The sequence below is a fragment of the Pseudorasbora parva genome, chromosome 19 (genome assembly GCF_024679245.1).
Source record: "Pseudorasbora parva isolate DD20220531a chromosome 19, ASM2467924v1, whole genome shotgun sequence".
NCBI lineage: Eukaryota > Metazoa > Chordata > Actinopteri > Cypriniformes > Gobionidae > Pseudorasbora > Pseudorasbora parva.
Window position 1 is genome coordinate 15,212,900 of NC_090190.1, and position 12,404 is coordinate 15,225,303.

At 36.6% G+C, this 12,404-nt stretch overlaps 1 protein-coding gene across 1 annotated transcript; it reads left to right on the top strand.

Annotated features, from left to right (window-relative positions):
* Positions 1 to 1,021: 1,021 nt before the first annotated feature.
* nrsn1l (neurensin 1-like) lies at positions 1,022 to 9,958 on the top strand. The gene is made up of 3 exons (XM_067425460.1): positions 1,022 to 1,123; positions 5,002 to 5,188; positions 8,283 to 9,958. The coding sequence occupies exons 1-3, from the start codon at positions 1,062 to 1,064 to the stop codon at positions 8,682 to 8,684; spliced, it is 651 nt and encodes a 216-aa protein (XP_067281561.1). The 5' UTR covers positions 1,022 to 1,061; the 3' UTR covers positions 8,685 to 9,958.
* Positions 9,959 to 12,404: the final 2,446 nt, after the last annotated feature.

A 12,404-nucleotide genomic window follows, 5' to 3' on the forward strand; every position in this document is an offset into this window, starting at 1 on the left:
TCTTTTTATTTGCTTGTGTAGCCATGGAAATAACACTTATTGACTGAAGAAGGAAGAGTGTGTTGACATGAACATCCCATCATGTGAGAACATCCAATTTTCTAAGCATTCATAACCACAAAACATATCCAAAGGTTAGGCGTAATGTGCATGCATAGAACTACTTGATGAGTTTGTGGAATTTCTACAAAAATGCAATTTCCATCATTCAGAGCCTCATAATAGATGCACAACCTTGAACATGGCTTATGGTGTTGCAACGAAGCTAACAAACGATCTGAGGGCACTTAAAACTTTGAGGAATTTTTTTATCACATCTCTTTCTCTCTATATGGTTCTCAAAGTTGAATACAGGGAGCAAAAAAATCTTATTTTTTTCATAGCTTTAGGCTTAAATAACTTTATATGTGAATGTGTGCTTTTGGCATATCCTGTAATTCACATTAAATAGGCATAAAATAAATAGATCAGTCATGACACTAGTAACGCCTCCGGACAAACACACATTGATACTTTGTCAAGTGACACTGAATTTTAGTAAAATTTTCTTCTATGTAATATTTTATAAAAATAAGTCAATTGTCAAACATTTTATAACTGATTTTAAGATTTGAATATACAGTGAAGTATTAGTTTCAGCTATCCACAAATTTCTCAACATTGATAAACATAACAACCATTGATTCATGATTAAATGCCAAAATTCCCAAATCCTTTTTTTTTTTTTTTTTTTACATTTACAAAATGTATTTCGAAGTATCTAGAACTCTGATTTGTTTGATGTATTTACCATACTATTGAAGTTGCCTTGCGTCCACCTGGAAATGGTTACATATTAGGCTATTCTCTGTAGGTTGGAAGGTAGGCTATCTCTAAAAGGTGACTTCCTCAAGTATACTCGTTATTATTATTATTATTATTATTATTATTATTATTATTATTATTATTATTAAAGGTGCTGTACGTAGATGTCACAAATGTAAATGAACGGAAAGAAAGGCTAGTGTAATGCTGTGTAGATCAGCAGCGCATGCGCATGCGCATGGCGCGCGCTCCAGCAAATGAAAACTTTGGTTGATGAAGACACGAAAACAAGCATCAAGGATCGATTACTGAACATTAGGTAGTAGCCTAATTTATTTGACCTATTTTATATTTCAGAATGATACATTTGCACAGGTTATAAGCTCTCGTTTTGCTTGGCAAGAGCCATATCATAGAACATGCATAGGCTATAATACGAGTGGTGTCATTTAAATGAGTTTTAATAGCGACGTATGAACATTATCCGTTGCCTGTGGCGTTTTAATGTACTGTTGCCATTGTGATTCATATAATTACGCTGACTCGTTAAATCCTCTTTATTGACTTGACGTTTATTGACACGTTTATTGCTGCCTGTCTTCAATATCAGCATCTCAGGATCCGCTTGATTTAATCGCAGTAAACGGAACGATTCTGTACAATCCTATTTGCATAAACGTTTGCTTATAAGACACTGGGTTTGATCGTGCAGATGTAGGCTAGATAAGGAAATATCTTGAGTGTTCTGAATGTCACGGAAGCAGATCACGTCGCATGATTGATATTTGCAGCACATAAACATGCAGTTGTAGGTCGAGTCATTCTCATCAACTTACAAGATGGCATAATGTAAACATTTATAATATGCCTATAGATTCCCTGAATGAACAAGCAGGATAGTGTGCACATAACAGCTAACGTACACGAAGGGACTTGGGAGTCGATTTATGAAATTAGTGAATAAGTTATGCCTCTCGTGCGGTCCGTTGAAGTTTACGTCAGCTTAGACTTTTCAAGGTTAGGCTATTTGATATTTGAATCCACTTTAGGATAGAATAATGATTATGCTCTCTGATTGTCTGAAAATGATATTGCTGTTGTTGCTATGGTTACCTCCTCAGTCCAACTCAATTTATGGCGACGCTAAATATATATATATATATATATATATATATATATATATATATATATATATATATATATATATATACAATATATATACATATATGTGTGTGTGTGTGTGTGTGTGTGTGTGTGTGTGTGTGTGTGTGTGTGTGTGTGTGTGTGTGTGTGTGTGTGTGTGTGTTTGTATGTGTATGGTATGTGTAAAAGATAATGTGTACATGCAGTCTGTTGCTTTGTTTGGGGGTGTATTAATTGCCACACCACAACCAAAAAGTGCGCCATGACTTGCATATGAAAGACTAATCTGCAAATGATTTATGAACTAATTTGCATAATTCTCTTTTTAAGCCTCTGTGTTCATTATTCTGATATTCAGTTTTAGCTAATGAAGCATTTACAGTGCCTCCTGAGTATTCAGAATATGAATACGCTTAATTATAAAGCAACTAAACTTTGTTTAAACTGCATTTGAATCTAAAATATAAGGTTGTAGTTAAGTGTACAGTTTAATATAAAGTATCATTAAGTAATACTATGTCAGAATCTAAAACATGCAAATGAAAGTGTGGATGAAATCATATGAATTACATTATCAATAAAGCTCTTGAGAGTGTGGATGACTGGTGAGAGAGTAATTCTTCATCAGTGTTTTTTTTTCCAGAATTAATAAACAAATACATATGTGACCCTGGACCACAAAACCAGTCAAAAGGGTTAAACAAAAATCCATTAAGATGTATACATTGTATGAAAGCTGGATAAGTTTAAGGATAGGATTATATTTGGAATGGCAAAAACAAAAGTGTCTTTAAAGTTGTCCAAGTGAAGTCCTTAGCAATATTACTAATAATACCTATTAAATGAGTGTGTGTATATATATATATATATATATATATATATATATATATATATATATATATATATATATATATATAGAGAGAGAGAGAGAGAGAGAGAGAGAGAGAGAGAGAGAGAGAGAGAGAGAGAGAGAGAGAGAGAGAGAGAGAGAGAGAGAGGAAAATAAGTATTTGAACACCCTGCTATTTTACAAGTTCTCACTTAGAAATTATGGAGGGGTCTGAAACGATGGGTTCAGACGATGGGTCTGAAATTGTCATCGTAGGTGCATGTCCACTGTGAGAGACATGATCTAAATTTTAAAAAGGCAGAAATCACAATGTATTTTTTTTCTTTAACTATTTATTTGTATGATACAGCTGCAATTAAGTATTACGTATAAGTATAAGCACCTGAGAAAATCAATGTAAATATTTGGTACAGTAGCCTTTGTTTGCAATTACAGAGGTCAAACATTCTCAATTGGGTTTAGGTCTGGAGACCGGCTAGGCCAGTCCAGAACCTTGATAGGGATAGGGGCGGCAGTGGCTCAGGTTTTATGTAGGTTGTAGCTACAAACCGGAAGGTTGGTGGTTTGATCCCCGATTCCACCTCACCAAGTGTCGAGGTGTGCAAGACACCTAACCCCAGCTGCTCCCGATGAGCTGCATGGTGCCTTACATCGCTGACATCGCCGTCGGTGTATGAATGGGTGAATGTGAGGATGGCGGGTCTGTTAAAAGCGCTATATATAGAGCCACTCCTTGGTTATCCTGGCTGTGCTTCGAGTCATTGTCATGTTGGAAGACTCAGCCTCGACCCATCTTCAATGCTCTAACTTTAATTTGTTTCCCAAAATCTCGCAATACATGGCCTCTCCTTAATACAGTGCAGTCGCCAGTCGCCCTCTCTCATGTGCAGAAAAACACCCCTAAAGCATGATGCTACCACCCCCATGCTTCACAGTAGGGATGGTGTTCTTGCAATAGTACTCATCATTCTTCTTCCTCCAAACACATTTAGTGGAATTATGACAAAAAGGTTATATTTTGGCCTCATCTCACCACATGACTTTCTCCCATGACTCCTCTGGATCATCCAAATGGTCATAGATGGGCCTGGACATGTGCTGGTTTAAGCAGGGGAACCTTCTGTGCCATGCATGATTTCAAACCATGACGTCTTAGTGTTTTACCAACAGTAACCTTGGAAACGGTGGTCCCAGCTCTTTTCAGGTCATTGACTGGCTCTTCCCGTGTAGTTCTGGGCTGATTTCTCACCTTTCTTAGGATCATTGAGACCCCACGAGGTGAGATCTTGCATGGAGCCCCAGTCCGAGGGAGATTGACAGTCATGTTTAGTTTTGTCCATTTTCTAATGATTGCTCCAACAGTGGACCTTTATTCACCAAGTTCCCCATAGCCTTTTCCAGGCTTGTGGAGGTGTACAATTGCATCTCTAGTGTCTTTAGACAGCTCTTTGGTCTTGGCCATGTTAGTAGTTGGATTCTTCCTGATTGTATGGGGTGGACAGGTGTATTCATGCAGCTTACGACCTCAAACAGGTGCATCTCATTTAGGATAATAAATGGAGTGGAGGTGGACATTTTAAAGGCAGACTAACAGGACTAAGGGTCAGAATTCTAGCTGATAGACAGGTGTTCAAATACTTATTTGCAGCTGTATCACAAATAAACAGTTAAAAAATCATATATTGTGATTTCTGGATTATTTTTTTTTTTTGATTATGTGTCTCACAGTGGACATGAACCTACGATGACAATTTCAGACACTTACATGATCTTTACTTAATATCCTAATGATTTTTGGCATAAAAAATACCCATGCGATTTGTGCCTGCGTCACATATGTTAGATCTTTATATTCGAGTGAAACGGCTTCTTGAACAAGAAAAAGTGTAGGACGGGACTTGATTTTGTCCATCAGGCAATGATAAATAATTTCCAATAAATATTGTATTATTCCATTAAAAATACAACAATTGTCCATTTGTGTATCTTGTAGGAATTTACACTAGCATTGCTTATGTTTGATCTAAGACCCTATGAAAAAATTTGAAGAAAACTTAAAAAACAGATCGTAATAAATTAAGGTCACTTTGAGAAATGCAGGAAACTATACAACTCAAAATGATGACAAGTAAAAGCTAGGAAGGTCAAAAACTGGTTTGGCTGTCTTGTGTGTTGCCTGTAATGATATGTGGTTGTAATCACAGGTCTGAGATGGCCTCTTGCTCTGAGGTTTGTGGGTCTGGCCACGCGGTCGACTCCGGCTGTCATGTTTTCGGAGTGCGCTCCTATTTACACTACTTCTACGAGGAGTGCACAGCCTCAATGAGGGAGCAGCAAGAAGACTTTCAGGGCCAAAGATCACCGCTGCGGTGGAGCTCAAGCTTCTGGAAGGTATCAGAGAGAAGTTATGTTGTGCAATGCACGTTTCTGTAAAATAGGTCCAAAGTCCTCATTTATATGTTGTTTTCACTATCACTGGCTTGAGACCAACACTAAATTCGACTGATGTGATTTTCCCCCCTCTAGTCTTTCAGAATGTTTTGAAACCTAGTACAATTTAAAAAATATATATATAACATTTATGAAATTTCTGTTATCAAAATTAATACCACTGAAGATATCCATTTTCTGTAAAATATGCATAATCAATAGCGGTTCATTTTCACATCACAAGCAAACTTTTAATCACATCAATCAGCCTTCAGACACTTTTCAGTCTTTTTAAAAGTTATGAACTAAACCAAAACGTTGCAAATTGTCTATATAGGGCATTAGCGCCTACTCTCTTTTTCAGTGGCATGGGTTTCCGGAAGTATTTTTTCCATTCATTTTTCCCATTTCGGATTTAAAAAAAGTCTTATTCAAAGAGTTATAAGCCATGAACCAAGACATTCAGCTTTGAGTTAAACCACAACACTACGAACTTTGATTGGAAGCAAAAAAGTATTTACAAATGTGATTTATAAATCAGACAAAAATACAAAGACTGGGTACTTAACAGCTTTAGTGAGGAAAATAACTACAATCCTATGAAGCATTACAAACAACATAATCAATGCAAGTTTATTGCAAAATATACATATACAAACATTTAAATATTTTGAAAGCATAGAGATTGTTTGCATCCAAAATCGCATAATTCCCTACTATATAGTAGGCGAAAAGCAGTATGTGACAAAAGAAGTATGTCTAAATGCACAGTACTCATAAAAGTGTACACTCTAAAAAATTCTGAGTAAAAACAGTGTGTTGTCTTAAGCAAATATTTAACCCAACCACAGGATTAAAACAATCCAATCGCTGGGTTAAAAATAACCCAATTGCTGGGTTAGTCCATATTTTACCCAACATTGGGTTAAAACAACCCTGCCTTGTTAGAGTGTAGGCAAAAAGTACCCGGATGAAATACGGCGAGATTCTGAAGTGTGCATACGATGGTAATTTACTATCCCATGAGGCCACTGGAGTCAAATTATGAATGGCAGGGAAGCAACGTAACTCACATGATAATGACATGGCGAATGTAGTAGGCTATCATACTACTTTTTAGTGGTCGTGAAGTAATTATTTATTCAAAAAAAGTAACCTATGCAATTTCGGATGGAACCATCTACTTGATTATGTCATTAACAGTGCTTCATGGGAATCGGCTGGTCTAACAAGATCTTTTGCCGCATGTTGCATTTGGACTGGACAGATTGGTGCAAATTTCTGTACAGCATTCTGGGTAATGTAGTTTTTACCAGGAATTCCACTGTTAAACAATATTATTAAAAATAAGCTGAAATAATGTGGCCTGATATTTGCTTCAGCAGAAGCTGAACCATGGATTAATAACCTCGTAGCTTACAGAAGTTCTGTCTTTTAAGGTTTATAAGTTATGAACCTGACTGTTGCATTCTATTGACCTTAAAACAGAAAAATGAGCGACAGCCCAAACAGACAATCAAATCGCTGCACTGAGAAGATTTGATGCCATCCACCATTTTGTCTGTCAAGCTTTGTTAAACTGTCAGACACATACAAACTAGCTCCTTGTTTTGGTAAATTCCTTTAACTAAGCAAAATGTTTTTTTTTTTGTGTGACATAATTTGGATTCTAGGTATCCAGAGTGACCACTTAATAGAGTTTTGTTCATTCCGTTTCCTTGAATCAAATCCTTGAATCTGTGAGGGTGTCTCCATTAAATAAAATTATTTAAAAAAATTAAGAATAAAGCTTGCTTGTTGGACAGTTTTCATGAACGATCACTCCTCTTGAAGAAAATGTTCTATAGGTGCTACGTATTTGGAATCCCTAAAAGGTTCTATATAGAACCCTTTTTAAGTGCCAAAATGGTTCTTTCTTGTCATTATAGAACCTTTTTATCATAAAAGGTTCTTTGGAGTTGAGATTATGTTAAAATGGTTCTATAATGACAAGAAAGAACCATTTTGGCTCTTAAAAAGGGTTCTATATAGAACACTGCAAAAATGCATTTCTTGTTTATTATTTTTGTTTTGTCTTGTATTGTATTAGTATTTCTAGTCTAAATATCAAAAAAAAAAAAATCTTACATTAAGAAACAAATAATAGACAAGTAAAATGATTGTCTTGTTTTGGGGAAAATAACTCCCCAAAGAGATTTTGCTTAAAATAAGCAAAATAATCTGCCAATAAGGTAAGTAAAATAATGTTGTTTTAAGATAAAGTAATTTTTTTCCCAAAACAAGACAATTACTTTCGCTTGTCTAGTAAATATTTCTTGTTTTAAGAATGTTTAGATGTTAGGACTAGAAACAAGACAAAAATACTAAGTAAGAAAAGTATTTTTTGCAGTGAACCTTTTAGGGGTTCCAAATACGTAGCACTGATAGGACCTTTTAAGGTTATATTTATATATATATATATATAGAACCTTTTCTTTTAAGAGTGCTTTTTTTTTCATCTTCAGTGAGTTTTATATAGCGTTGCGCTTCAAGGTCAGGTCATTTGAGCAGGATATTTGCTTTTTTCCTCCATATATTTCTATCTGCTGTTAGAATAAATACACATGGGCTTTATCCAAACTATTATTCATTTAATTTCATGTGTGGATTAGGTTTTATTTAAAAAACTAAAAAACTAAAATGCTGAATGGATTTCCAACAGCTTTGATAAGTAATGTGACATGCAGCCAAAGTTACATTTATTTTAAAGAAACACAGAAAAACTGCACATTTTCGATGTATATTAATGTTAATGTAAATGTTGTCACACTTCTTGAACCTTGGGTAGATTTCCCCTTGTATTTCATTGTTTTCTTGTCTTCTACAATTTTATTTTGTTTCAACATAACCTGATACAAAAACTTCAGATTTTTGCGTGACGATAATCAATGTGACAGACAAAGATTGATTACTCACCCTTGAAAAGCGGTGGCCGTGGTTAAGTAACCACTCTCATAAGGTCAATAGAACCAATATAGTGCATGAGAATGAAGAACGCTCTCTTATTCACTCTTAGGTCACACTTGCGGTTGGTGTCATAATCCTGACAGTGGGGCTGGTGGTCATGACAGTGGGCTATGGCATCCCCACTCGCATTGAGGCTTTCGGTGAAGGCGAACTGCTGTTCGTGGATCGCCAGGCCGTACGGCACAATCACTCGCTACACATATGTGTTCTGGTCGGGACGGGGCTTCTCACCCTGGGCGGGGTTCTAATGGCAGGTGGAATCCTGATGTCTAACTTCTCCACAACTCCCACAAAAAAGGAAGACTCAAGAGGAGAACGGAAGGTGGGGAACAGAGTCCTGAGTGCAATGAGAAGCCCAGCAGACCCTGTAATGAAGCCTCCCAGTCCGGCCTCTGGTGATGGAGGAGTATCTCCTCTCGCTAGGGACGATAAAGTTCAGCAGTGCTCATAAAAGAGCTGTTCGACAATACCTGTTCCGAATCAGTATAAACTCCTTGTTTATTTCAATGAGAAAATTGGGAGCGTCTTATTTGTGTTTGATAATTATGTGATAAAAGCCTTAAATTATACATTATTTCTTGTTTTATCAAAACAACAAGTAAAGCAAATCGGTGACATCTGTTGTCCTGTACTTGTATAATTGTCATCAAAATAAGGTCTGTATTTTTCTACATTACAGTATTGATCAAATGACCACTAAAGCCAGGCTCAGACTACAAGATTGTGCACATGCACATAAGAAGAATTTTCAAATCTCAAACTTGCACACACTACATGCTTTGAAAATCATGGCGCATCACACACTACGAGATTATCATGCTAGATTTTAACCTGGATTCCAGCCGAACTCAGCCCCGCGCACAAAATTTGAGCTTGGGCAGTTCGGTCCGGACTTGATCCATAGAGGAGTCATTATGCCCGAACAGAAACTGTTCGGACCAATCAGATTGTCAGGGTGGGCTTTAGACGATGACGGTCCGATAATGAACGTAATCATCCATGTCATCAAAAGGTGCTTGTTTGAATTTGTCCAAATCCTAAACGAAGAGCTTGTTTGTATATGCATTCACCTTCAATGTTTCTCTCTGAAATGATGATCATGTTGGTAAGTGCTCTGTGTATCCTTAAACTCTTTTTTTGCAACACCAGCAAAGATTGTTTGTTCCAGCGTGCGTGCAGAGAGGGTTGCCAAGTGTTTATAACAAAACCTGCCAACTACTAGCCCAAAACAATAGCTTTTCCGGGGGGTTCTCTGGGAAAAAGGACGTTTTTGCAACAAAAAAAAAAAAAATTGCAGATTTGGCAACACAGCGCATTTGAGTTCTGTTGACATTTGACAACTATCGTTATGCGTCACTTCGTTGCTCTGATTGGTTGTTGGTCTATCCAATTGATGTCTTTTCTGGTTCGGTTGAAACACGGCCAAATAATCAAAGCCAAAGGGAGCAGTATCAGACTCATATTCTGACTAGAATTGAGTATGACCACGTCAGGCTAGCTAGATTTAGCACCTGACGTGATCTCAGGGGGAACCTGATAATCTGGGCCGTACAACGGAACCAACCGATGCTCTGGACACGATTTTCTTTCAGAATGTCGGAGGGATAAATTAAACATAAATCTGAACCTCCTGTAGTCTGATCCTGGCTTAAGTGGTTGCAAGGCAGCAAAAGAAAGCTTTTGATTAGGGGTTAACAGGATATATATATATATATATATATATATATATATATATATATATATATATATATATATATATATATATATATATATATATATATATATATAATACTTAGATATATATATATATATAATTTTTTTAATATAAATTAATATTTTTATTTATGCATTAACTTGCTCAAAAGTAATAGTAAAGACATTTATAATGTTACTTACAAAAGATTCTTTAAAATAAATGTGTTTTTATTTTTAACCTTATTATTCATCAAAAAAATCATGTTTTCCATGAAATTATTAAGCAGCACAACTTTTGTCAACATTGATAATAATAATAAATGTTTCATAAGCAGCAAATCAGCATTTTAGAACGATTTCTGAAGGATGATGTGACTGCAGAATTGAGTAATTACTCTGAAAATTCAGCTTTGCCATCATAGCAATAAAGAGTTATTTTTTATTGTAAAAATATTTTACAGTTGTTGCAGCTTTTACTGCATTTTGATCAGATAAAAGCAGGCTTGGTGACGCTTCTTTCAAAAACATTTTAAAAAAAATCCCACAACCCAAATTTTTTGAATGGTAAATATAAATAGATAAACATGTAAAGCATCGTCTGTGCCTAGTGTAAAGATGGTTTAAGAAAAGCCCAATCACAATTCAGTATGCAAATACAAAACCGGCTGGAATTTAGAATGCTGATGTTATAAAGATGTCATGTTGGATTTTGACTGCTGAAGTTTCTGACTCTGAGCACATGCTGAAATGGAGTCAGAAGTTATGTTCATTTAGGAAGAGATTTAGTAGTTTAGAACAAGCCATAGCCAGAAATTTTGAGGAAAAGCAATACAGTGCTGCCTTGCAAACACTGTTGAACGTGCGGGTCTGTCAGTATATGCACAATCCGGCACAAACTTCTCTCTGTCTCTATTTCTGAATCTCTGACATATTTTCTGTCTGACATTCTGCTTTTATGTATACGATATCAATTATGTCTTACTCTTTTCATCAACTGCAGTTAAATAGAATGTGAGAGGCTAAATGGGATTTACTGTACACCCTAATTGTCTGCAATCTTATTGTCTCATTATTTTAATGTATTTAAAATCTCTTCTCTTAACAAGCCCAATAAATCAATGTCAGCATACTCAATCCACTTGTCTTTTTGTGCATTTTCTTTCTGAAAGATCATCTTAATCTACACCTTTTCATTCATTGATGGTGTGAATGAAATGAAAGCCTCTCTCAGAAAGGTGCGATCTTTTATAAAAACAGGCATTTCTTTTCAAATTGTAAATCGTTGTCTATCAGTAGGCCATTTGAGTGACTGTAAATGATGCAGGAAACAGTGATGACTCATCCCAGCTCTGTTCCATGCTTCCACAAAACCATTTTCTCCCTGTTTCTTTGTCTCGCAAGGGCTCGCCGTGAGTCACCTTCCCTCACATAACAGTCATAGCTAACAGTACGTGGGCTGTTAACAATCAATTAACCAGTGCTCCTTACACGTAGAGCCATCATCAAGAATCATTCACTCCTCTGCGGCTACGCTTATACAGAAAACAAGAGTGAGACGGGAAGAAATGTTGTTTGTCTTCTGCTTTAGGTTATGTGCTTGATGCCTGTATGGTGTTGGGAGCTTGTTAACACATGTTTGTTATAACCAAACCAGATGAACGCTATGCATGTTGATGTATACCTAGGTGTACTGAAAATATGCGCTACATCTCAGGATGAACTGCCTACTTGCAACTTTTTTAATGTATAGGGTTTATTGGTTTGTGGGTTAGTGGTATTATTATTATTATTATTATTATTATTATTATTATTATTATTATTATTATTATTATTATTATTATTATTATTATTGTGTGTGTGATGCCAAAATTGGTTATTTTATTGTAACAGAGGCAAGCTAGTAAGAGCTCTAGTAAACATCACTCCCTGGCCTCAAGAGGCGACACGTCTCCCACGCCAGTTCAAATCCCGCATGGAGTGTAGCGAGTATGACCGGTTACATTTGGTGCCGTGACCCAGATGGAAGTGAGGGTGTAAACCTAGGTGCGCTCGATACTGCGGCCTTTAGCCTCCTTGTTAGCACGCCTTCCTTCCACACTGGATGTACTGGTTCAAATCGCACTCTGAGGGTCGGGTAGGCGCAGTTACATTGAGTGCTGTGACTCGGATAGAAGTGAGGTTAAATGGGTTGAGTGTAATGGAGGCAAGATAGTGAGAGCTGTGCATATAAACCTCACTCCCCTGGTTTCAAGAAAAGCGCAACCAACTGATGCTAGAGACTGTGGTGATATACCAGCAGCCATACCAGGGTGATGTACCAGCAGCCTTATCACCCTGTAGCCCAAGACTGTTTTCCCAAAGAAGCTATGCAGGGCTGAGCCTGGTCAGAACAATCTATGGGAGACCTCTTTGGAAAACTAGGTAGCTACTGGAAGAGTTGTTAGTGAGGCCAGCAGGGGGTGCCAGTCTTGTGATG

Coding starts and splice junctions, on each gene's coding strand:
- nrsn1l (XM_067425460.1), top strand. CDS start 1,062: ATGAAAACTTTGGTTGATGAAGACACGAAAACAAGCATCAAGGATCGA. Junction 1,124..5,001: donor GATCGATTACTGAACATTAG/GTAGTAGCCTAA, acceptor TTGTAATCACAG/GTCTGAGATGGCCTCTTGCT. Junction 5,189..8,282: donor GGAGCTCAAGCTTCTGGAAG/GTATCAGAGAGA, acceptor ATTCACTCTTAG/GTCACACTTGCGGTTGGTGT.